This window comes from Astatotilapia calliptera, chromosome 10 (genome assembly GCF_900246225.1).
Source record: "Astatotilapia calliptera chromosome 10, fAstCal1.2, whole genome shotgun sequence".
Taxonomy (NCBI): domain Eukaryota; kingdom Metazoa; phylum Chordata; class Actinopteri; order Cichliformes; family Cichlidae; genus Astatotilapia; species Astatotilapia calliptera.
Genome location: NC_039311.1, coordinates 5080993 through 5106703, shown reverse-complemented (window position 1 = coordinate 5106703; position 25711 = coordinate 5080993). Strand labels below are relative to the sequence as shown.

The following is a 25711-nucleotide window of genomic DNA, read 5'->3' as shown; positions in this document are numbered from 1 at the left end:
ACCAGAATCATATTAACAATATTTCATAAAACTTGATGTGTTTAAAAAAAGTAATAAGGATAGATGCAGCTCTTAAGACCAAGAACAGTACTTACTGTATTGCTGTATTGCAGTAGTAACCAAAACAATTTAAAATGTAACATCATGTATAGCATACAAAAAATAAAATAAATGAGGCAAACAGAAACTCTACAGCTATCCTTCTCACAGAAGTATTCACCGTTAATAATAATAATAATAATAATAATAATAATAATAATAATAATAATGATAAACTATTTCCTCAGCTGTATGAGCATAACATCAGAAACAAATCCACTACGGGTCATAACACTTACTAGCACAAATGCATTGCTTTAGTAGAACTGTTATTTGTAAATAAAATGTTACTTACATTAAAATCTCTTTAACATCAGCATACAAGTCCTCCGTGCAACACAGTCTTAATATGTGAATTTGGTAGGGCATGTTAACTGGGTAGGAGATGGACCTTGAAATCAGAGGTTACAGTGAAGAAAAATGAAGTTATCTATCCAATTTCATTAAGAAACTACAAATTGAATTTTGTTTTAAACCCTTTTAATTTCAAATTACATACAAAGTTAAGTTGATATAATTACCAAAATTATTAAGTCAACACACCCCAACAAAATAAAGTTTTCAATTTAGAAGATTTATCTTAATCAATAAATTAGAGAATTTTTCTCTTGCAGCCATGCATTTAAGTGGTGGTAACGGGTCTGATGAATTACTTTTTAGAGTGCAACAAAGAAACTGTAGAAAAACGTCAGTAAACCTCCCATGTACAGAATTTAAAAATCTGCTTACATAAAACAGAGACTTCCTTTCTCTTTGGGAGGGAGAGGTTAGGAGTAATACATTGATCAAGTTGAACATCAGGTGAAAAAGCCAGACTTTAATTGCAGTTTTTCTAAGCTTATTTCCCCAAATACATTTATATACTAGGATCATAGATTTTCCCTTTAACACCATGAGGAGGTCTGTAGGGGAGTTTCTAAAATCTAAATACTATACGTTTTTTGTTTGGCATACATTTTCTTTCATTAAAAAGTGAAAGGCATTTCTATGATGTTTTGGGAGTATGTTTGATTCACTGGCTGGAATGTTTGTCAAGGAATTTTTCAGATTACTTAAGTAACCGCTGACACAGCTGTCATGCTAGTTAATAAAGTCTGATTTTTCCCTGCTCTTGTAAATGGGAGAAATCTGCACCAGATTTGAAGTGAACATCCTGAGTGTAATACAACTGTATTAAAATATCCCAAAAGTATTGTAGAGGACCATGGTCGAATGCATGCTTGCTATACACATGTGGATGCTTGCAAATTACCATACAATAACATGTATAGCCTAATATTTCACCATTTCAAGGCAATAAGATGGTGCAGTGTGGAAAGGTCTCGTTTAATGAAATGTTTTTTGGGTTTTTTTGCTTTGTCCTTTTGTGCTTTTTCAGCCTCTTGTGTCTGAAGTGGGAAATGTGAGGAAATGAAACTATGGCAGGAAACCCTCTTTTTGCTCTCGCATAGTTTTTCTTATCTTTACGCTTTTTCTGTGAAATTTTACGTTGAGTTATTCTCCAACTCATTAATGCTTCTCATCCCTAAGCTGCTGAACAGGAACGAGCTTTTTCTTTCATTTTTTTCTGTTCCTTTTTGGTTTCCCTCTCTCTCATTGCCAGGCTTCCTGTTTACTTCCATATGCTCCTCACTTCTTACTGTCTGATCTCCCCACCTCTGCAGGAGTCCACTTAGCCTCATTCCCAGCATTGAGCCCTACTGGGAGGGGCTGGACGCAAGCAGGTACAGGTCCCAGTGTTATGGTCCTCAGTGAGTGTGCAAACCATTGTCCCTTTGTTCTTGCACACTATATACCCTCCTTCACGTTGGTTCAGCACCTCAGACTCTTGACCCGTCTGCATGCTTCTGGACAACTACAATCAGGCAACAACAATACTGGTCGTAGTCTTTCGTTCATGAGCGGTAAAGGAGCTTCATTTGAATCTCTGGGGGAAAATGAGAATATATTATTCAGGATAGAAGAAGTAGATAATGGGACTCTTTTTCATGTGTCACAGTGAATGAATCACTATTATCTTTCATTATATTGCTCTATATTACTGCTGTACTCATATTACTGTCCTTTATTTTTTTAGATTTATTGCAGTTACTGAGGGAGTTTGTAGTTTTTTGGAGAGAACAGCTAACCTTTTCCTTCTGCCTCCAGTCTTCTTGCTAAGTTAGGCTCACTCCTTGGCCAGAGTATACTTGCAGAGTAATTGCAATCTTCTTATTTAATGAAGGCCAGCGCTTAGACCCTGTTATAGAAGTACAATACATACATGTAATGACCACTCATTATTAAAATGGTGATTCATTCAGTGAAAAATTTAGTCCAAGGCAACTGATCTTTTAAAATTCTTTATATTGGGAACTTGATATTCCTGATGTTTTAAATGTAAGACATATACAGTCTCGATCAAAAGTTTAAGACCAATTGAAAAATGGCAAAAAATCATATTTTGCCAATAATGAGTAGCTCCACCGTTATTGTTGATCACTTCAAAAATGTGTTGCAGCATGCTTGATGCAAGTGAGTGGGAACATTTCTCCAAGTGGTGAAGACAGCCACACGAAGGGTATCTACTGTCTTCCACTGAAGGAAAAAGCACCCCAGACCATTGTAGTGCCCCCTCCACTGTGGCGCGTAGAAAACATCTCAGGTGACATCTGGTTGTCATGCCAGTAACAATGGAAACCATCAGGACCATCAAGGTTAAATTTGTTCTCATCAGAGAATAAAACTTTCTTCCACCTTTCAGTGTCTCGTGTTTGGTGCTCTCTTGCGAAGTCCAAGCAGTCAGTTCTGTGGTGTTCAAGTATAACGCTACAGAACTTTGGAGCCTTTGAAGACGTTTTTTTGTTTTTGAACCCCTTCAGTCTCAGACGCAGTCTGATGGTTATGGGGCTGCAGTCGGCACCAGTAACTGCCTTAATTTGGGTTGAGGATCGTCCAGAGTCTTGATGAACAGCCAGCTGGATCCTCCTGGTCAGTGTTGGTGAATTTCTTTTGTGTCTTCCACTTGACACTCAGGATCATTTAAGAAATTCCAAATGATTGTCTTACTGCGTCCCACCTCAGCAGCGATGGCGCGCTGTGAGAGACCCTGCTTATGCAGTTTAACAACCCGACCATATTCAGTTTTTTTGCCTTTGCCATCAGAATGTCATGACAGTGTGACTACCTGACAGAAAATGACAATGAATCCAGATTTTTGCACAGATTTGGCCTTTTAAAGGCATGTGGTCCTAAACTTTTGATCTGCTGGAGAACAGCCTGTTTCAGTTTAAGAGTTGTTTTCAATAAATTGCCTGCTCAAAAAACTGTTTTGTCTCACTCCCATTTCTCCTTGTTGCATGTTGAAGCTCCACTTGGAACCTTTTTTTCAAGTGGTCTTAAACTTCTGATCGGGACTCTATGTTGCTCAGTTATGTGAATTGTATGTCCAAGTCTTGTAGGCCTTCTTTAATGACAAAATAAACCATTGTTGAAAAATTAAGTGCTGTGGCTGGTAATAAGGAGGTACACCTCTGCTGAAGTGTTTCAGGAAAATAAGATGCACTAAGCATTGTCCTGGGGCAACAACAGCTTCTTGCAACCTTCAGAAAATCTCAGTCTAGATGTGGATGAACTATTTTAAATGTTTGTTTTCAAACTCACTGCAAGTAAAACAGAAATTAGCCCTGGCTCTATCCAAACCACTTTATATGTTAAAATAGACAGACACAGACTTTTGGAAACTTTGACACAGGCACCCATGTTTTCTTCTTGATTGTGTCTTTTAGTAACTCGTTTGATTTCCTTAACTTGTCCTGCCATTGACTCTTCTAAGAAGTAACCTTCTGCTTAACACCAGCTCATGGCTTTCTACAATTTGCAAATGGTCATGTAATTTCACTCACTTTTTTTGCCTTGTGACTGTGGACGGGCTATATTTCTAAAGCTCTGTTAAACTAATGTGAAAATGTATTGATGAAGACAGGTCTCATCGCCTGCATATCCATAAGCTGTGGAGTTGTGAAGCTGTGGATAATGATCTATTTAGGAGATTCATCCATTACTTCTAACTGCTGAGTTTCCAGAAGCCTAAACAAACCAGTTTGTACTATAAGGATAAATATGTCAGTAACTAATATGTTCAATTCGATTTAATTCAGTTCAGTTTAATTTACAATATATAGTGCCAAATCAAACAACAGTTGCCTCAAGATGCTTTATATTGTAAAGTAAAGACCCGACAATAATACAAAGAAAACAGAGAAACCCCCAACAATCATATGATGCTCTTTGAGCAAGCACTTTGGCAACAGTAGGAAGGAAAATCTTTTAACAGGAAGAAACCTCCGGCAGAAACAAGCTCGGAGAGGCAGCCACGACTGGTTGGGGTGAAGGGAGAAAGATGAGTTAAAGATGGGAGAGAGCCAGAGATTATTAATAACTAATGATTACATACAGAGTGGTGTATAAAAAACTTATTCACAGTTTGTGAAAAAGGTGAATAAAAAAGCCTTCAGCAACCTAGACCTATTGCAGAATAACTAAGGGAGGATTCAGGGTCACCTGATCCAGCCCTTGCTATATATATATATATATATTTTTTTTTTTTTTTATCAAAAATGAACGTTTTAAACTTAATGCTAAAAGTAGAATGGATGTCTGTCTCCCAGATCCAAACTGGGAGTTGGTTCCACAGAAGAGGGCCTGAAAGCTTAAGGCTCTACTTCATATTCTACTTTCAAATACGCTAGGAACAACAACTAAGGCTGTACTCTGAGAATGAAGTGCTCTAATGGGTTGAAACAATACTAAAAGGTCATTAAGATGCGCCTGATTATTCAAAACCTTGTATATAATGAGAAGGATTTAAATTCAATTCTGGATTTAGCAGGAAGCCAATATAGGATAAGTATGCTGTCTCTTTCTAGTCCCTAATAAGTATCTTCTCTCTTGCAAGAGAGGCAGGGAGCTTATATTCAAACCACAGTGTATACAAACCTGCCATAATCATATAAGGAACTGCAGCAGCATTACACCTATGTAGGTCTGATAACAGATTTATGAATGTTATCAGCAATATTTGTTACCATAACAACAACTAACTTCTACTAAATTTTATATAGTTTTTCAACAAATATTGCTTGCAAGAAATAATACCTAACAAAGATCCTGGTTCATCAGAGACACCATCTTTCACATAGTTTAGAAATACAATGTTGTTGTCTACACAAATTTCTGATTAGGTGTTATTGTAATGATAAACAAATTGTTGTTACATTTAATGAGAAGTCCTCATGACTTCAAATAGCAGATGGTATTTTTCAGTGAAGGTAGCTACTGAAACCTGGTACCTTTAACATGTATTGCATGTGACATTGCCTACTATACTGTTTATTTAGGTTATAACAAACAGATCTGCTATAAATGACTTTTATCACTAAATAAAGGGATTGTGGTTTCAAAGAAATTGTGGTTTCATTTCCTTTTTCCTATAGCGCTCTAGTACTAATTTCTAACAAGAATTTGGCTAGAAAGACTTTGATAACATCAAAGTGTCTTGTTATATACAAGCACAAGTTATATACTGTAACTCGTAATCTTTTAAAAATTTTGAATTTGGTCAAGACCTCTCAGATATCATATAGAAGGATAGATACCAAAATTGTTCAAACACTTGCAAAATTGGCACAAAATAGTATGTATCCCAACTAGTGGGATACCCTTCACTGGGTATGGTGATTGAATTATCCTTTCAGTTAGTTTTGACAAATGTGGCTAATCATTCACTCCACGCTCTGATATTCTTAATTTTCTATATATGTCATCAATCAAAATCTCTCCTTTCTCATAAATCAGTCATAGCTCTACCATACTAGAGCTTTAACAGTGTTGGTCAGTACAGCCACTTCATACTTGTTACTACAGTGTTGCTCAAAATTTATTACTAACCGATAACCATTGGGTTTTACAAACAGCTCTCTGTTTCTAATATCAGGTGAAATTATTTATTTATTATTTATTTATTTAGTTTTGGGGTATCATGTTTCTTTGGTTTTTTTGTGCTCCTGACAGTGCTTTGTAATGGGAAAATGTGACGTCATACTGCAATGGAATTCAACTTTTGAATGAATGAAATTTTCATTGGTAGTAAAATTGTACCGTACACGTACTGGTTTGCCTTTAACTTTAGGAAATGATAATGATGAAGTAGAGCTAAAGTATCAGGTGTAAAGTGGGGGATGATATAGAGGGAATGAAAGAAGGTAAAATGCAGTAATATGGCATATGATATAAGCATTCTGCAACTAAGGCATCCCATTATAAGACTAAATGTTAAACCGCTTTTAAAACCAATAACATAAACAGTTATAAATCTAACAAATTACAGATAACTACTAGTAGTTCTTGGGTCCGGTACACAGTCTTTTACTGCAATGGTTAAAACTGGTCTATGCACATGCCTTCAGGGAAGACATATTGAGTGTTCGTGTGGGTACCAATAAACCAGTTTGTTGTTGTCAGAATTATGCATGAATTTAATGATTTTGTGTATTGTACAGTTTAGTTGATATCCCCTTCTTGTGTGCACTTTAATTACTGCTTTGGAAACAAACATTTGTCTTATGTCATCAAACCTCTACATCTACACTCCATTCACCTTTACTTTTGAAAAAAAAGTCACGATGTGTCCAGTATTGTCAAGATGTTTTTTCACTTACCAAATTCATATGAAACTTGATGGAGAAGTGGAACGCTGACAAAGGAAGAAACTGTTACATTTTGGTTTGACTTACTTTAAAATTGTGGGATAAAGTTTTAGTCTCGTCGGAGGAGTGCCTTCTCTGAGTTTGAAAGTTTGCGTATTTGTTGTTCTAGTTTAACTGCCTAAAAATAAACAGGAAATGTATCTTGCTGAATTTCTGTTTGCTAATGATTCATGATCACTGCTTTGACTTAGAACTTGGAATCCTGTAAATGGGGTCTAGTTTTTCTTTCTTTAATCCATGTTTTGTTCTGGTGTAGTTGGATTCATCTCCAGCACCATCAGTAAACTGTTATTTTGTAAAGAAGTACCATTTTAAATGATCACTTCATCTGTATTGTTTTCCACAGGTCATCTTCAGGAAAGGTGAGCCCAGAGAGCATTCGTTCAAAGGCATCTCCATCAGAATCATCTGAAGATAGTCATGACCAGCGTGGAAAAAAACCACCCCCAAGTCCAGGGAAGAAGGAGGAATTATCTCTATACAAAAAGACCAAAAGAGCAATAACAAGCAAGAAATACAGCATCCCCAAGCATGAAGCTGAAGCAACAACACCCATTGAACTCATCAGTCGAGGCCCAGATGGACGTTTTGTTATAGATCCTACAGACAGAGAAATGTCTGTCAAACCCCGGCGAATTGAGGGCTTCCCGTTTGTGGAAGAATCAGACCTATATCCTGAATTCCGACAGTCAGATGAAGAGAATGATGACGCTAGGGCTCTTCCACCAGTTATGCCCCCCTTGCGGCCTCACCAGATCTCCCCTATCTCCAGTCAGGAATCCTACCTGCAACCTCCAGCCTACAGCTCTCATTTCCACAGGCCCTTCGAAGGTATGACCATCATGGAGAGCAGTCGGCTCCAGGCCACTGGGCAGATCCGAGGCTCTCTCCACCACAGGGCTTTTTATGGCTATCTAGGTCCTCCTGGAGATCATGATCCTCCACCTCCTTTTTACATGCCAGATACCAGCCCACTTAGCTCTGTCATGTCCTCCCCTCCATACCTTGCTGAGGGTCCTTTTGGCCACGCTATGATTCCTGAAGAAATGGGAGAAAGTGATTTTCCGCAATATGCTGTCTCTGGTTTTCCACTTCCACTGACCCTCACCTCTTCCATTCGTTCTCCAGAGATTTGGCAGGGATTGGATTTTACCTTTGCAAGTTTGGAGGGACCCCAGTTCATTTTTCCACCACATCAACCTTTGCATCTCCGCCACGATTCTCCCTATCCCCCTCCACCTCATGTTCTTCCCCTTAGTGCTATCCAGACCTCCTCTCTTCCAATGCCCACTTATCCAGCTGTCCTGCCACTGGAGGCCCCAAAGAGCCACTCAAGCAAGTCTCCCAGCAAGGCCAGGCCTCATGGCTCCCCAGCCAAGCATTTAGCTATGCAAGAGGCACATTTAGGGCAGCTAAGACACACAAGCCATGGAATGGGTGTGCCGGTTTTGCCTTACACCGATCCAATGGCCCATATTGTTCCTAGCACATTCAGTAGCTTGGACACACGATGGTTTGAAACCACTCCTCATTTCAGTCCCAGACATGCTCGTAGGATGGATCCTGGCATGCATCAGGTGGTTCTTCAGCCCTCTCGCCTCTCACCCCTCACCCAAAGCCCCCTTAGCTCTCATGAGGGCTCCCCAGAGATAGTAGTTCGTCCCAGGCCACGTCCCGGCATTGTCCAACCTACTATACCTTCAGAGATGTCTGAGATTACCCTCCTCCCTCCTTCCACAGCCAGCTTCTCAAGAAGATCTTCTCCCTCCTCCTCACCTGCTCAAGCCCAGGGTAGCAGGAGAACAAGCCCCAGCTACCATTCCCACATGGCCTTTGCCACCTCTGCAACCAGCTACCCAGCTTCCCAGTCTCCATCACCCCCCATGGAAAGCAGCAACATATTTGGGCAGATGCCATCTCAAAGGAGGACTGAGGAGGAGATCCTTCCATCGGAGCCTTCTCCACCCCAGTTGTCAGCTTCAGGGTAGGTCCATAAGGATTACAGAGCGGGATACCATTTGAGTCATCTGCCCCAACCCATAATGCTTTGGTGTGTGAAGTTGCTCTGATATTTTTGTTTCTGAAGTGCTATGTACTAATCATTATTTCCTAAAGTCATCTCTGTGGCAAATTAATTTTATAGTTTAGCTTATGCTTTTTTCATTTGACTTAATGAAAATGAAAGTTGTAAGGTGGAAGGAAACCATTTTGTTCGGATTTTTTTTTTTGATTTCCTTTTTTTAAGTTTAGCTTCAATTTGGTCAGTGCTGCTTTTCATGTCAGGCATAAACTTACTCACCCACTGAATCTCTGAAGCACTGTTTCAAAATATTCACCTGGAAATGTACATCGTAAATTTTCATGTGAAAATGCTAAAAGTAAGTAAGTAAATGGTGAATTGACAAGAAAATGCATTTGCTTCACAGATTGCATTTCAGACCTTTAAGGGCTACAATCCATCTGGTTAAAAAAAAATTAAAAACCATGGCCAGTCAAATGCTTTTTTTGGGGGGGGGGGGGCAGGCCCCTGAAAGCCTGGTAATATGCAGACATCACCACGGGATCCCTGTTTTTCCATCTGTATTATGTTACCCTGCTTTCACCTAACAGGAGGACTCTCATAATATCCACCAAGTCAGTTCCCCAGAGAAAACACCCATTGTTATGTCCAGCTCCAAGCCTTTGAAGATGCCTTTATCATGCAGAGGGATGAGTTCATCGTGGCAGGCCCTGCGGCCCATCCTCAGCCTTAGTAACTTGATTGCATGACCAATTCTCCCTTGCTGTCCAATCTTTCAGATTTTTTTTCCTACTCTACTTTCCTCCCCGATTCTATAACCCACGCCTCCCCAACTCCCTTAAACGCCTTCAGGTCATCCAGGTCTGACTACCAAGGGAAGGTTGTTGGGCAAAGTGTGTCACAGGGCCTGTCCGCTTCTCATGTACTGCAATGTCTCCATCATTATCAAGTAGGGGCAGTGTGGTGGTTCTTGATGGCTCCTGGAGTCTTACCTGCTTTGTTTTTGATTGATCTCAGCTATCTGGGCAGCGTTGTTGTGACCAGGTCCTCTACACCGCAATAGGTAAGGGTTGGATCCATGTCTGAAAGGGGGGGGTTAGCAGGTGGGACTTTTTTGATCACCTCGTCCTTTAAAGGGGAATACAAGCCTTTGAGTCTTTGAGTTGTTCCTTACTTCAGTCAACACATGTAGCTGATTTCAGTTCTTTCTTTTTTTCCCTTTATGTCAAAGTGGCTATGCATTTTAAGTTCTGCAGTCTTAAGTACATTATGCATTCTGACTGATATGCATATGCCATCTGTAAGATAATAGATCAGGTCAGAAATGTCTCACCAACATGTTTTCATGCTTGAGTTGTTTGCTAACTGACCACAATCACAAAAACGTTAACCCTGTTAATCTGTTAAGGATACCAAATCACAGATGGATATATCCTTAGTGTATATATCTCATGAAAACATTTAAAAGTTTTTATTTACGTCACTACATATAACCTTAACCAAATTACTTCAGCAAAGATCAGCTGGCACTTATACAATGCTTGATGGTCCAAGTACATTTCACTTATCCTTTCTGTTTTTTTGACACACACACCTACACACACACCTACACACACACACACACACACACACACACACACACACACACACACACACACACACACACACACACACACACACACACACACACACACACACATACTTTTGAAAAGCACACTCCAGCAGTAGTAATAGTTAATGTTTTTAGGCCTTTTGTACCTGAGTTGAGACAGGTCTTGCAGCCCGGGACACAGTACCATGTCGTATGCTCGCAGCTCATGTTTTTCGGGCATGGTATGCAAAAGTCACATGAGTAAAATACACTGAACTAAGTGCATTAAAGGGGTTAAGTTCGCTTGGCTAAGTAATGGGTCAGCATCTATGAGTATGCCTTTAACCCTCATTAATGGTCACCATATTGGTTGTTGTGTGTGCAACAACTCTGATGTTTTCATAGCCCTATAGCCATTTATTTTGACATGATGCAGTCTTCCCCTGAACAATACGTCAGCACCTCAAGAAACCCTCTACACCAGTAGTAGTATAATACTAGAAAAAGTCAAGAATCAAGCAAAGCGAAGAATTTTATTCAAAAAGTTCTCCAGAACATCTGTTCCATCTATTACAGCTTCTCCCTCTCTGTAATGTGGGAATCTTGTTCTGTTGTATCACTGAAATATACCGCTAAAGACTAAACCACTTGTCCACTTGTGTGGGGACTGCTCTTCCTCATGCCGCTGAACTCTTATTCAAGATAATTTATCTGGATTTCAGAAGTGGGGCCAAACGTCCATACATGTCCCTTCCGGTTCTCTACAAGCTGTTTGTTCTCGTTTTTGCGCCCCACCCGCACCCCCTCCCTTTTACAATGATTTAACTACTCATTAGTACATGGGGATCTGCCTGGCCCGGGAGCTGCTGCCAGTTCTCTCTGAGGCCTTCCCAAGCCACAGCCCCAATTCATGATCACATCATCTGCCATTATCTACTAGAAATGCTGTCAAACTTATGAGGATGTGGTCCCAGCCAGTGAATCAAGCTTTGTTATTAGAAATACATTTATGGGTAGCTTTTGGTAAAGATTGAACTGGGCTACAGTGGTCCCTTATTTATCGCAGGAGTTACGTTCTAAAAATAACCCGCGATAGGTGAAATCTGCGAAGTAGCCAACTTTATTTTTTAAAGTTATTATAGATGTTTTAAGGCTGTAAAACCCCTCACTACACACTTTGTACACTTTTCTCTCTTGTTTAAACACCCTCAAAGTTCAAACCTTCGTAGAAAAATAATTCCAGTATTATAGAATGAAACCAAAGATCAAACCCTGTTTTCAGGTCCAGAACATGGGAATAGAGCAGCTGCCAGAGAATTCAACATGAATTCAATGAATCAATGGTACAGAAGTAGAGGAAGCAAGAAGAATGAGTTGTTTGACTTATCTGACTGTTTTGTTTTGTTTAATGCGCCTCAACGGGCGATCGTGGCTCAAGAGTTGGGAGTTCGCCTTGTAATCGGAAGGTTGCCGGTTCGACCCCAGCTTGGACAGTCTCGGTCGTTGTGTCCTTGGGCAAGACACTTCACCCGTTGCCTACTGGTGGTGGTCAGAGGGCCCGGTGGCGCCAGTGTCCGGCAGCCTCGCCTCTGTCAGTGTGCCCCAGGGTGGCTGTGGCTACAATGTAGCTTGCCATCACCAGTGTGTGAATGGGTGGATGACTGGTTGTGTAAAGCGCTTTGGGGTCCTTAGGGATTAGTAAAGCGCTATACAAATACAGGCCATTTACCATAATTCGGTGTGCTTTATGGTCCAAAAAATACGGTAACTTCTACCTTTCTTTAGCATGTCCAGAAGTCCAACTTTTTGTGCAATGGTTAGCATCGTCCTCTGCCTTTTACGTGCTACTGCAGGTGCCTTTGACGGTGCAAAACGTTTCGTCGACATTGTTGTGTTTGTTGGGGAGAAAACGTACAAACATACAGTACAGCACTTCAGAGTCACACTGCTAGCAATCGAAGATTTATGTAAATTTGACAAGTTAAACACATTACACAAGGAGACAGGAGACACGGCACGGAGGAGATTGATTGACACTGGTCTACAACTGATCAGGACATGGAACACAATGCGCTGTAAAAAAAAAAAAAAAAAAAAAAAGCATGCAAAATTGCACACACACACACAAAACAAATCCACGAAACAGCGAGGCCGCAAAAAGTGAACCACGTTATAGCGAGGGACCACTGTATACTCAAACTGAACACTTAGAATGTTCAAAACACAACATTTAGTTTATAATAAATCACAATGTCTGCAATACTGAAGAAGAAAGATATCCAGACATACAAAGATCAGTAACTTCCACACATGTGTGTAGTTATTCAATGTCATGTGGTCATTCCAAGTGGACTTTTGTATTGGGATACCACACATTATTGTGTATGACAATGTAATCTCCTATCATATCACTTAGTGATTCCAACTAGTACATATTCTTGTCAAAAGACTTAAAAATTCAGTGATTGCTTTTGCTGAAACAAAACTAATTTTTCTATACTGGTCTTTGTGGCAGATGAGTACAAACGTGTTACGAAACTGTTCAGTTGCATGTACAGCAAGTAGTTCAGAGGTTGGCCAGGATCCATGAATTATCCATAGCCATTCACCACAGCCACAGTCATTTGAATGACTTTTTTATTAGCTGGTAGAGGAACCCAAACAGTGTGTTGATTCAATTTAGATTAAAATAGTATCAACAATGTAAAATTCCATTGGCACATAATATTGATGAATTCCCACAGCTAAGAATTCAATTTTCAGATCACAGAAACACCTCCCTCCTGCAACATGACAAGTGCAGGCCTAACTAATGCAGTCCCTCCACATTTCTTCTTACTACTCAGATAGATGTTGCTGTCCTGCCAACAGACCTGAAGGCAGGCAAGGGGATCTGGCAAGGTTTGACTAAACGTAACTTCATTAAGTGCTTCAGACTACTCTCAGTGTGCTTCGTTTGAGTCTTAAGCAGTTAACCAAGCTTGTTTATATTATTTTCCAAATACCTCACATTCCTGGTTATTTTCTGAATTGTTATAGTTTCCTTGCTCCGGGTAGTAGAACCGTCAGCAGGATTGCCTTGCAAAGATTCTGCCTTGCAAAGATCATATGCCAAAAAAAAACAAAACATATAAAACAAAAAGGAGCTTTTTCACCTTCATATAAATCACAGTGAGCAAGAATAATACATTTATCAGCACGTTTAAAACAAAACAAAGCAAGAGCTGCAGCAGCAGGAAGAAATCTGAATCCATACTGAATCCATGATCCAGTAGTTCATGTAGTTAGCACTCATCAGCAAATAATGGCGATATCAGAATTCATTTCAAGATGTCCAGAACAAGACCTGCTTATTTTGCTTTACTCACCTTACGGTGCCCGATCCAATTATTTTTGTGCATTTTGGTATGCCTACCAGCTACCGCCAGCTGGCGTACGAAATTGTTACTCATTTTTCACTATGTCAAGAAGACAAAGCAGAGCACACTGCTAACTGCTTGGCTTTTGGGATGGATGGATTAACCATAGTTTATGTTCAGCTGTCTCTTGTGAGCTGGTTGTTTTTGTCAAATTTCTTATGTATCAGTATTGCTCAGAGTGTAGCTGTACTCTGCCTTTTTGGCCAGTTCCCAAGTTTGTCTCACCACAAGACTGAAAAAAAAGAAAAGAAATGTCAGGACCCAAAATAATCTTTTCTCAACTTACTAGCTGAAGAAGGTTGCCTATTCAGCTGGAGTCCGGATTATCAACTAGCAACCACCTGTCAGCTTCAAAGTGATGCCTGGAAAGCAAATCACTTCCTGTGTAGACTTAGTTAACAGGAATAATTTAGTTACTTAAAGTATTCCCTGTGACAAGAAAATCTGAATACCAAGGCAGTAAGGGAATTCTACTTGATAAGATGCCTTAAAACAATCAGGCTACATTAAAGGTGAAATTAAGTCCAGTTTAAAGCAATCTAATTAACCCTCAAGTCACAAAGCTATTTTAGCATCTAAATATACGAAGTAAGGACATGACCCTGACATATTGGAAACAGGACTTTTTAAAAAGTGATTTCCATTTTTTATACGTATGCTCGTTTCTTTATCTTACTGTATATTTTTTATTGTTTCTTTGCAAAAGGAGTTAAAAACAAAAATTACACCTGCACAGTTTATTTAGCATCCTCCTCTGACACTTCCCTGCAAAACAAATTGTCTTTGCTTCAATAAAAATAGAAAATAATACATTTAACATGTTATGTTTGAGGGACTGATCTATACCTAGATGGTAGTATCATTTTAACACCAAAATGTTGAACTCAGCCTATAATGCTTTGATCAACAACAATCTACAGTCCGGTAGAGCCACATTTGGGGCGTTCTTTCATATTTGATCAATTCCATTGATAGGTGCTTCATTAATTAAAAACAATCTTGTATGTAGATGTGTAATGTAGAAAATATTTTGTAAAGAACGACTTGAAAATGTTTGGATTGCTGACATATCTGAAAGAAATTACTTATCTAATTATGGAAAGATAACAGATAATATAAAATAAAGTAATAGCAGTGAGGTTCTGTGCAAGGTGACACTGCTTTGTCTTTCAAACACAATTTGCAATACAACCTGTGCTCTGGGCACACATTGCAGATGCATCGCAGAAATATCCTGATCACCTCCTTAAGGGCCCACCTCTATGGGAAGGATTCATGTACACAATAGTGTATCAAAATAGTCTGAAATTTGATAATCTTCATGTTCTGATGTTGACAATCATTCATTTGAGCCAGTTTATCAATTTGGCATTAGCCAAATTATCTCCGTCAAAGCTTTTGCAATTGTTTTTGCAGAAAATCTTGCTACTCCAAGTATGTCTGTCATGGTTAAAAAAAAAGAACAACATCAGACTGGAGAGAAATGTAGTTAGATGGTAACACAGAGAGGGAAGAAAGTCAAAAAAGTAAAGCTGAGGGTTATGAACTACCAGAAGGCGGCATTGCAGACATCAAGGATAGCTACAAGTACCTTGGATCCTGAATGGGAACCATGAAGAGGCCACTTGGAAAGCCCCAAATACCTTCAGAGAGTAAGGCAAGTCCTGAGCAGTCTGCTGAATGGGAAGAACAAGTCCTGGCAGTCAACACGTAAGCCTTACCAGTTTTATCCTGCTGGGATAATAAGCCGGCAAAAGAGGAAGAGAGAACCCACTGACATCAAGACAAGAAAGTTCTTTACGATGCATAAAGGGTTTCACCCCAAGTCCAGCACCCTGAGACAATATGCTAAGCAAAAGGAAGGAGCCTGAGGACTAGTGACTGTCCAAACCACTATCCAGGATGAAGCAACAAACATTGATAAGTACATCAGGAAGATAGCCACAGCCAGTCATGTGCTTAGTGAATATCTCCGGCAGCATAAACTGAAGAATTAAGAGGAGGAAGATGGGCAGCATAATGGAAGGACAGACTCCTGCATGGTATGTTCCACAGGCAGCTAGAAGACGTGACTGACATGATTAAGATTAAATAATGTACCATGTTCTGATTCAGGGATTTCTGAAAAAATTCAAACGTACAGCTCTGCTATCACTTCCGACATAAATGAAGACAGAAAACTAAACAGCAGTGACGTTTGTAGGGTTACTGAAGTTGGACTAGCTGGTATATAATGATGTACTATGTGATCGCTAGCGACACAGCTATGTTAGCATAACATAAACACAGTGAAGCTGGAGGATGAACGCTAACTTTTTTCCACTCGATAAAAGTTAACGTGAGGGTTCCTGATGGTTAGGGAGAAATGCAATCGCATGGCAGGATGCTGTAAACGGACCAAACTTCAGTCAGGAGAACTACTGAGATAATCCATCCACAATACGAGGTTAGTCATTAATTTACTGCTGCATGGGCTGGGCTGTAGTTACATCGTAAGGTTTTAAAAATTAAGCATTAAAATGAATAGTGGTAATAAAAACCAAGAGAGGCCAACAGTGATCTTTTTAGGGGCTTGTTCACATTAAATAGAACAAGATACAAAGCATGAAAACATGTTAAAACCACAACAGCCTTAATAAACGCAGAGCAGTTTAGGGTTCATACATTATACGGTTGCAGTACAGTTGTTATTATTGTCACTAGTCACATCCTGTTTATGACAGTTAAAATAAATAACATTCATATAAGAAATAAAATTGTCTCTGGTAAACTGTATATGGTGTTAAATAGGCCTGCTACTGTACTTTAATGTCGGTCATAAGGGCGGTGCTTTAAGAGCCATGTATTTTATGAGGTGGTAGTCATTGTGAAAAGTTTGAGAACCACTGAGCTAGATGAAGCTGGACTGAAAGACAGCGCAGTGGAACTAATCATGGCCACACAGGAACAAGCTCTAAGTACAAGATCGATAGAGGCTGAGGTCTAACCAAGTGTCTGTGTACAGGAACAGCTGTGCGGAGTACGGCATGGAAGTCCCGAAATTGGGACACACACCCCTGGGTGGTTGAGAATGACAGAGCGAAGATCCTGTGGGACTTTCAGATGCAGAAAAACTGCTCACGATCAACCAACCAGACAGAGAAGTGGTGGACAATCAGAGGAAGAAGGCAGCAGTAATAGATGTAGCTATACCAACTGACAGCAAAAAAGAAGACTGGACGTTTGAGAAAAACCAAGGGCTGAGAAAAGTGCTAAAGAAGGAGGGTGTGGAGGATGAAGGCAACAGTTGCCCCCGTAGTAACTGAGGGACCTGGGGCAGTGACCCCCACACTGGCCAGGTGATTCCAGCAGATCCCAGAAACAACACCTGAGGTCTCTGTCAAGAAGAGTACAGTCCTAGGAACAGCAAAGATACTGCACAGGAACCTGCAAGCTCCCAGGCATAAAGATATATGTGTGTGTGTGTGTGTGTGTGTGTGTGTGTGTGTGTGTGTGTGTGTGTGTGTGTGTGTGTGTGTGTGTGTGTGTGTGTGTGTGTGTGTGTGTGTGTGTGTGTGTACATACATACATACCTGGGGTCATAAATGATGTCACAGAACTTTTACCCCACCAATATGCAAACTGGTGTGAAACACTATTAAAAGCTTTAACAGAAGTAGATTCATGGTAGGAAGTGTTTTGTATAATTGAGAATATAACAGACATACTTGTTACTAGTAATATGATCCCACTGCATCAGCCCAAGTTTAAGTCTAGTTAATATAAAATGAGCTAGTTCAAAATAAGCTAAGACGGACTATTTTGTTTAGCCATTTGTATTAAAATTTGATCTTCAGTTTAAATATATCTGTTATACTTGGTTGAATCATTCCATTTTTACAGGCTGGTCTTCTTCTGCCTAAAGTTGTGTATGAATTTAGAGGGTTAGCTTTTGTCCAGTGGCATGCAAAAATAATTGTTACTTTAAAAAAACCATACAGGTTGATTTTGGTGTTTTGTCTCTTTGGCACTGAGCGACTCGATAAAAACAGTGACTGCGTGGACCTTTTCTTTCCTCCGCATAGACACTGTCTGTCCTCAGATCACTTTGTAAACATGCTTTTAGCATTCTCCTCAAGCGTGACACATTCTGCCATTTCTAAATAACAGATGCTTATACTGTACGACCCCAATTGAAAATATTTTGAAGGCAATAAAATATTTTGTAAGATTGGCGTTGTGATGTCACCTGAAGCTGTGTGTCCACTGGGAGGAATAGTTGACAACTGTGTTTTCTTGTGGTTGTTTTTGTTTTTGCTTTAAAAATGAAGCAGACAGTGCTGTTGCATGTTCTTGGCAGTGATGAAATTGTTGCGCGTTTAAACTTCGGAGCTCAAAGTAATTTAAAATGTATTTTAGCTTTTAATAAAATTGCACTAGATTCCTAGAAAGTTTTTAAGAGCTATAGCGTAACGATAGCCACGACCAGCACTTCCCACGAGCATCTCTATATAAATTAGGACAAAATCCTGGTGGACACATGGCCCTAATCCTCTACATAAAGCATCTGTAGAGAGCATGAATCAATTCATCTCCTGTAAGTATACAATTGCACTTGTAAGTGGACTGCAGAACAGTTCTCACTGCCATGTGACACAAGTGCCCTGCCAAAGCAGCTTCTGCACTTCTTTTTCTTCTAAAGAACCAATGTTTTATAAAAGTGGGGCAACCAGGGAGGGTTGAGGTTCCCCTTAATCTTTGAGTTACCTGCCCAATGAAGTGCTTTTGAATGTATTCCCCTTTAAAGTCGTGTTCCATGTGCAAACTGCCATGCATGCTATCGCTAAATATTGCTCTTCCGTTTCAAAACAGAAACAATTATATGGATAAATTCTTGTTACATTTGTTGTCCTGGTGCTTCGCTTTTCTTTGGCTTATTTTTCATTATGTGACTGTTCCCAAGTAGTCATTTTCCCCTCCCGCCATCTCTCCCCCTGTCAGCATGGTGAAGCCCATTGTAGACAGTATCCATGTCTATGAACACATATTGATGATGCTTTGTTGCTCAGCTGTGATTCTTCCCCTCTACTAACAGCATTCGGTTTCTCTCTGCAGCCACGGTGGGAAGATGGCCTCTCTGTAAAGCATATTGTTTTCTGTGCCTTGAGAGAATTAAGCGCGTGCTTGTGGCAGAAATCTGGGGGCTGCCTTGTCACATGTGCCTCTGTGAATGGGAGGGAAGTGATGAACAGCTGCGAAAAATGTACTTCACGCCAAGGAAACATTTGTATCTGTTATTTTCAGAGAGAAATGCCTTACTAATTAGAGTAAACATTCAAATCTGCAGACTTATGAATTGGAAAGAGCATTTAGTAATCTTCATTTTGGAAACAGTTCCTCTGAAACCAACAGTGCAAGTCTTTTTAAGTGGAACTTTTCTCACTGACCTAATCTAGCCAATGGGATCAATAGATAGCTTCAGGAGTTGTGAAATACTCTGTTTTTCTTTGGATGAAAATTGTTTGGATCAATTTGAGCAAAATATCTTCAATGCCCCAGAAATTTCAAGGTGCATAATACTTAATGAAATCTGGATTTTATTTAGTGAAAAAATTTCATAGTAAATCCAGATGATGTATAAGGTTATAGTAGTCATAATCACATGGTTTTCTTATTGCAAAGCTTGGGTAAGCCTCAATAGGTGTCTCACATTGATCCTTTGGCAATGTGCTGCACCTCTTGCTTAGCACGAGCAGTGCTGTTCTGAGATTGTGTGGGTTGTGTTGCGCTCCGTAGTGCAGAAATACAGTTCACTGACCACGTTTAGCCTGGAGTTACCCCTTTTTTCCTCTTTCTCTCTTCTTTATTCAGAAAACGTCGAGGTGCGCAGAGTGCCCTTTCAGGGTCTGAGAGGATCGATGCACTGAGATACCAACGTATTAAAAAGGCCAAGAAGATGACTATGAACAACAATAACTCCAAGACCAGAAAGAAAGCAGGTGTGAACCACCATTAAATATTTGTTCTCATTTTCTCCACTGTTGAGGTCTCTATAGTGAAATGACCTGCTGCCATTTTCAGAAGATTGTCAAGCATGGCATTTTGAAGCTCATCACCAGCTGGCATTTGGTCAGGAGCCTTTCCTGTCACATTCCAGCATCATTTTAATGTGCAGGGCAGTGCGTTAGAATACCACCTTAAAGGAGAAAGTGTAACACCCCCCCTCCAAAAATCATGAAACATTACCCCAGACAACACAAGGTCCTTAAAAATGAATTTTCTTCTTAAACTAAACTTGTAGACTTTTGACAAATGGAGGTGTTGGGAGTGTTTCCGAGTCCAAACACTCCCAAAAGCAAACAGTGAGGCATCACTGAAAACAAATTACATCCTGTTCCGTCAGATGTTGCAATCAAGATCTGCTTTTTATGAAAAGTGGGACTCAAGTGGTTGAGAAGTATGCTAGCTTATTGCTTGACCACTCGAGTTCCCTAAAAATTCAAATATTTTAACAAAAACAGAGTACAGCACAGTAATAGAGTTGAATGTTGAAGATGAAAATATATGCACCAAAAAGCCAACTGACATATCATAATTTACATTATATGGAAAAGAGTACTGGGACACCCACACATTAAACATGAGAGCTCTTTGCTTCTAGAAACTGCTGCAGTTTTTGTGCTGATGTTAATGCCAGAGGTTTGGAGTTACTGCACAGCAGAGAGTTGGTGACGTTTATGCAACAAGCTCAAAGTGTCATCTTAGGGAGCATTCTCATTGCTAGAGCCTCCTTAGCTTAGAATAGTGTAAGTCCAAACAGCATAGCATAAAATGCTTACACTGTAATAAAAAAAGGCAGGCTTTTGACCGTGTTATATGATCTGACTTAGCAGCACTTATGGCCTGGCATACGTTGTGCATGAACTTACAGGTTGTATATGGAGATATATTTTAGTTTTTAATGTTTAGTTTAAATGAGGTATAACAGATGCAGGTATAGTGGATTTTGTCGTCATTGTAAAAGTAAAAATCACTGTTTCCAGTTATTAAAATTAACTGACTGCCTGCTGGCTCAAGATTCATACTATATTACAGAAAAACTGGACTTGTGGGTGCTTCATGGAGTTGATCTACTCCTGCCCAGAAGCAAAGCATCATTTCAGGGAAAGTGTCGGAACAGCATTTCCACCTTGAGTTCTGGTGGCTATGACCTGGCTGTTCGTCTCTTTGCCTCCAGGTGTCTCCACCTCTCAGACCCAGCAGGCCTACACCTCTCAGGTACTCCAGCCCGAAGAAGCTCTCTACCTCCGCAAAAAGAAGAAACGGCCCATTCTCCATGACCCATATATTCGCTTTTCTGCTCTGCTTTACCGTCGTCCAATTCGGGAGGACCAGAAAGCTATTTTGGCTAGCATGGACAACACAGACCTAGACCATGCCACCCTCCTCTGAAAGTCACAGCTGTGCAATACAGCTCCCCTTTCCAAAATGACACTGCACTAGCTACGTCTCAGCTGAAAGAAAAAAGAATACTTTCACTAGAATTGTCGCAGTTTATTACCTACAAAGGGGAGTGGCACAAAATTTCAGCATTCAGATTTGGTTTATTCCACAGCTGCACCCCTTGGTCAGTTTAGTTTGCATTAGTAAGCATTCTGCTGTGTTCATGAATTAACCTTGACAAGTCTCAATTTCTTCAAAAAAAAGCAGATTAAGAGAATTATTATCAGAAGCCACACATATGTTTTTGTTTAAAAAAAAATCAGATTAATGCCATCTTTGATTGGAATTGTGGTTTTGAGGCATTTCCTCCCCCAAATTTTGGATTATTTGACGTCCTGCTTTGGAGACCCAAAGGCACAGCAATCTTCTGTTCTTACATCAAGTAGTATTCCATTTAAAAAAATGTTTAGAGCTCTAAAGATTTAAGTGATAACTGACACATTTGTCCAAAATTTTACTCCAGTGCAAAATCATTAACTAGAATAAATACAGCCAACCATTTTGCTGATTTTCGTAACGACTATTTTCCTACTCCAGTCTTCATATTCTTAATTTTAACATTCCCTCCAGCCTCGGGTCCTGTTTCTTGTGCTGAGCCAATCCTCTCTCCCCATCCTGCGGGTCTCCGTTTACAGCACCTTCTATAAGAACCTCTCTCCGCCAGCAGCATCTCTTATCTGCCGAGAAACTCGCCTCACAAATATGGGTGTTCTCACTTCCTACCAAGTATACCTCAGAGCACAGGACACGAGACCACACAACCACCTGGATCAGCCAGGACAACAAACTAGCCTTTTTACTCATCTTTTCATTATTGTTGCTTTTTTTATGTACCTGTTTTTATATTTGTTTCCAACTGTGCAAACACTGAACACATAGTTTTATCTGTTCAAGAAAGATTCACATCTTTACTCATCAGCTTTTTTCTGCTCTGTGCTGAATGAGCAGGAAAAGGGCTTGTGGTAAAAGGAAACAGAAACATTACCTTTAGCTTTACTGTACTCGGCCTAATCTTCACTCTGTGTAGTTTTTCACTGACAGATGGGAACCAAACAGGTCTCGTCTTCATTCCACATAATATTACAAAAAATCTGGCACCCTCAAATGTGGCTTTTTAATAACAAAAAATATTGTGATTTCTATTTAGTTTTTTATGAAGTTATACAGTTGCTCCAATTATTTTTAATTTTAATTTTAATTCCAGCTTTTTACATCTGAGAACGGTTTGCACTGGAGCAAAATCTTGTCCACGTCCTGTCTCTTCCTTTACATTTCACTTCTTCTACTTTAGTTAGCATAGAGGGCTGCAAATCCACTTCTGAAATTTATGCCAAAACAATTCAGTGAACAGAAAGAAACAACTTTAGGGATTTTGTGCCATTTCAGATACATATATATATATATATATATATATATATATATATATATATATATATATATATATATATATATATATATATATATATACATACACGTGTGTGTGTGTGTGTGTGTGTGTGTGTGTGTGTGTGTGTGTGTGTGTATACTTACAATTTTGCTTCATATTTATTTAGGAGGGCATAAAACACTGGCTTTATTTGGCCTTAATCTTTGTCTGTTTCATTTGTGTCAAACTTTATTTAATGTTTGTTTTTTATTTGTGTTTTTTATATCTGCTTCTTTTGTCCGGTTTCTATTTATGTGCTTGTCATTTGTTGAGACTCTATCTATGCTCCAAGAAAACGCTGTGTGGCACTGAAGGTCACACACAGTGAGCCGAATGTTTTTGCTGTATTTTCACAGATAGGTTCAAATATTGATTCCACAGATTGAGAAGTGTGTTTGACATGTGATGGATTTGCTGGATGCTACGCAGCTACACGGTTCATTTTTTTAATGATTGGATGAGTAACAAAAGTGCCATAACATCAGAAACTCAGCTATATTACACAGTACACATGCTGCTTCTTGTTAAATGGTCTGCATTTGTATAGCGCTTTTCTAGTCCATAGGACCCCAAAGCGCTTTACACTACATTCAGTCATTCACACACTGGCAATGGCAAGCTACATTGTAGCCACAGCTGCCCTGGGGCGCACTGACAGAGGCAAGGCTGCCGGACACAGGCGCCACCGGGCCCTCTGACCACCACCAGTAGGCAAACATGGGGTTAGTATCTTGCCCAAGGATATTTGACATGCAGCCAGGATGCAGCCTGGGATCGAACCACCGACCTTCTGATTAGCGGCTGACCTGCTCTGCCACCTGAGCTACAGCCACCCTTGTTACATTATGGAATCCGCAGATGAGGGGTGTGTACGTTAAAACAACAACAAAAAAATCCAATCAAGCTTTTGTCGTGTGTGGATTTTTATCAATAGAAGGTGTATTCACTTGTAGGTGTCATGGTGACATGTTGCAATATGAGAACAATGGAGGTTGATTAATATGACAGTGGTGATGTGCATCTTAATCTATTTATTTCTTTATTTCTTGTGATTTTGAGCTGCTAATCCCAGCAGTCTTCTAAAATCAGACATTTTTTCAGTGACTACATTTACTTGCTTGTATAAGATATTTCCACAATAAATGCTTTCATAAAGAGCAATTTTAGATAGGCCTTCTGTAATGCAGGAGCAATTCTGGAATAGATGTGATTCTTTTTTTCATTTAGATCTATGTAATAAAACGGCTGCTGTAACTAAATCTTCTGAGTGCGTTTGTAATACATGAATAAACAAGCTAAAAGAAAAGAAAACATATAACAGAAGAGTCCTGACTTGACAGACGTTATACAAAAAAGAAAAAAGTAGAGAAGCTCCAGATAATGCACTTATTGTGGAAATAACTATGTTAATTCATACAACTTAAACCACATTTTCCACTTCCAAAGCCCAATAATAAGAGTTTTAGTCAGAATAACTTGGCTTCACACCTCCTATAGAAATTACTGGTAACATTTTGTTGCCAAGACCCACTCCAATCTGTAAATTCTGTGCTGCGTTTAGGGACAAGGTCAACAAAAGTGGAAATCCTGAATGTTGTTTTTTATATTCTTTATAAAGTACAAAGGGGGCCCACCACACACAGGGACTCATCTGCATGTCACATATTCTTTTTGTCGCTGGTAGTAAGTTGCCAGCGGTCATTCCAGACTTAGGTAGTAACCTGAGTGTGGTATCCTCCACACTCATTGGCAGATGCTTCAGTGTCTCATCTTGAAGCTGCAAAATGTTTAACGTGGGTCCCGCCCACTTCATGTCTTGCTGAATGTTACTGGTTTTCTGTGGTGACTGGTTGCCACATCGTTGCTAGTTGCTACACGTCTGGATGCCCCTTAAGGCACGATCTTAAGGCTAAATAGCTATCTCCTCATATCTCCTCAGAGGTGATGTAGTAGTGATGGCAAACAGAAGTTCGTGAGATGCTGGGGAAACCATGAGTGATGCATCCATAAATGACTGCAAATACCACTTCCATTTCCAAAATGTGAGCAGGCTTTTGGTGCGAGTGGTGATTGGTTTCAGAATCCTGTTGAAAGAAGAACAGGGAAGTCTTCTTCCATGAAGCCCCTGTCTGAGGCATCGCAAGATTTGAAAAGCTGTATTTTGACAACAATTCAAAGGTTTAATTTGCTTTGTGCCTGTTAAATACACCACAGTTTATTTCATTTCAGCAGACCTTGGTGTGTGTGTGTGTGTCTCTCGGTGAGGGGAGGAAATATGGTGCTGTGGCAGTTTGTAGGCTGAAACAGAGAGGACTGAAACTGATTGCATGTAACACAGTGGATGAAGACCCAAGATGAATGCATAAAAAATAGCTATAATATCCTCAAAATTTGATATAGATTATTACAATTATATTTACAGTTCTAAGAAGAAACAAATGAATTAGGAGTAAAATAAATTTGTGATTGACTAAAATTGGCTTTTAAAATAATGGAATAGATTTTAGAATAGTCTTGCAGCTTCCTTTAAAGAGTTTATGTCAAGGATTTAAAGGCACTTAATTTATCCAACAGGGGGCATCCTGCAACTTTCCTGTTTGCTTCACAACTTTGAAATGTCACAAATAATAAGTTAACAACCAGCTGATCCGAGCAAAGTCGGACAGAGCGTAAATCTGTAATCTGTGACTTATTGTGACTGTATAACAGATTATTTGTAATCTGTCATATTATCTCAGTAAGGACTCATAATTAACTACATATGACAAATGTTTGGAAAATCTGTTTACATTTCATATGTCTGAAAAAAGAAAACAGTCGGCTGATTTATTGAAATTTTAAAACACTTTTAAACAAATATCAATAACTGCCTTAAAAATCCTATATCAGTCGGGCTCTAGTTTAAATGCTTTTTAAGTTAAGCATTAT

At 39.5% G+C, this 25711-nt stretch overlaps 1 protein-coding gene across 5 annotated transcripts in view; it reads left to right on the top strand.

Annotated features, from left to right (window-relative positions):
* igsf9bb (immunoglobulin superfamily, member 9Bb) overlaps nucleotides 1–22729 on the top strand; it is a 142827-nt gene extending 120098 nt beyond the window's left edge. For 2 of the 5 annotated variants that reach the window (XM_026183242.1, XM_026183243.1), the window contains exons 18-21: nucleotides 1764–1823; nucleotides 7192–8829; nucleotides 19726–19853; nucleotides 21092–22729. In XM_026183242.1, the coding sequence (XP_026039027.1) occupies nucleotides 1764–1823; nucleotides 7192–8829; nucleotides 19726–19853; nucleotides 21092–21306 (2041 nt within the window). In that variant the 3' untranslated portion in view covers nucleotides 21307–22729. Of the gene's footprint in view, nucleotides 1–1763; nucleotides 1824–7191; nucleotides 8830–9882; nucleotides 9929–19725; nucleotides 19854–21091 lie in introns of those variants that run through there. The other 3 variants (XM_026183245.1, XM_026183244.1, XM_026183246.1) reach the window with 2 other exon arrangements.
* The last annotated feature ends 2982 nt before the right edge of the window (nucleotides 22730–25711 follow it).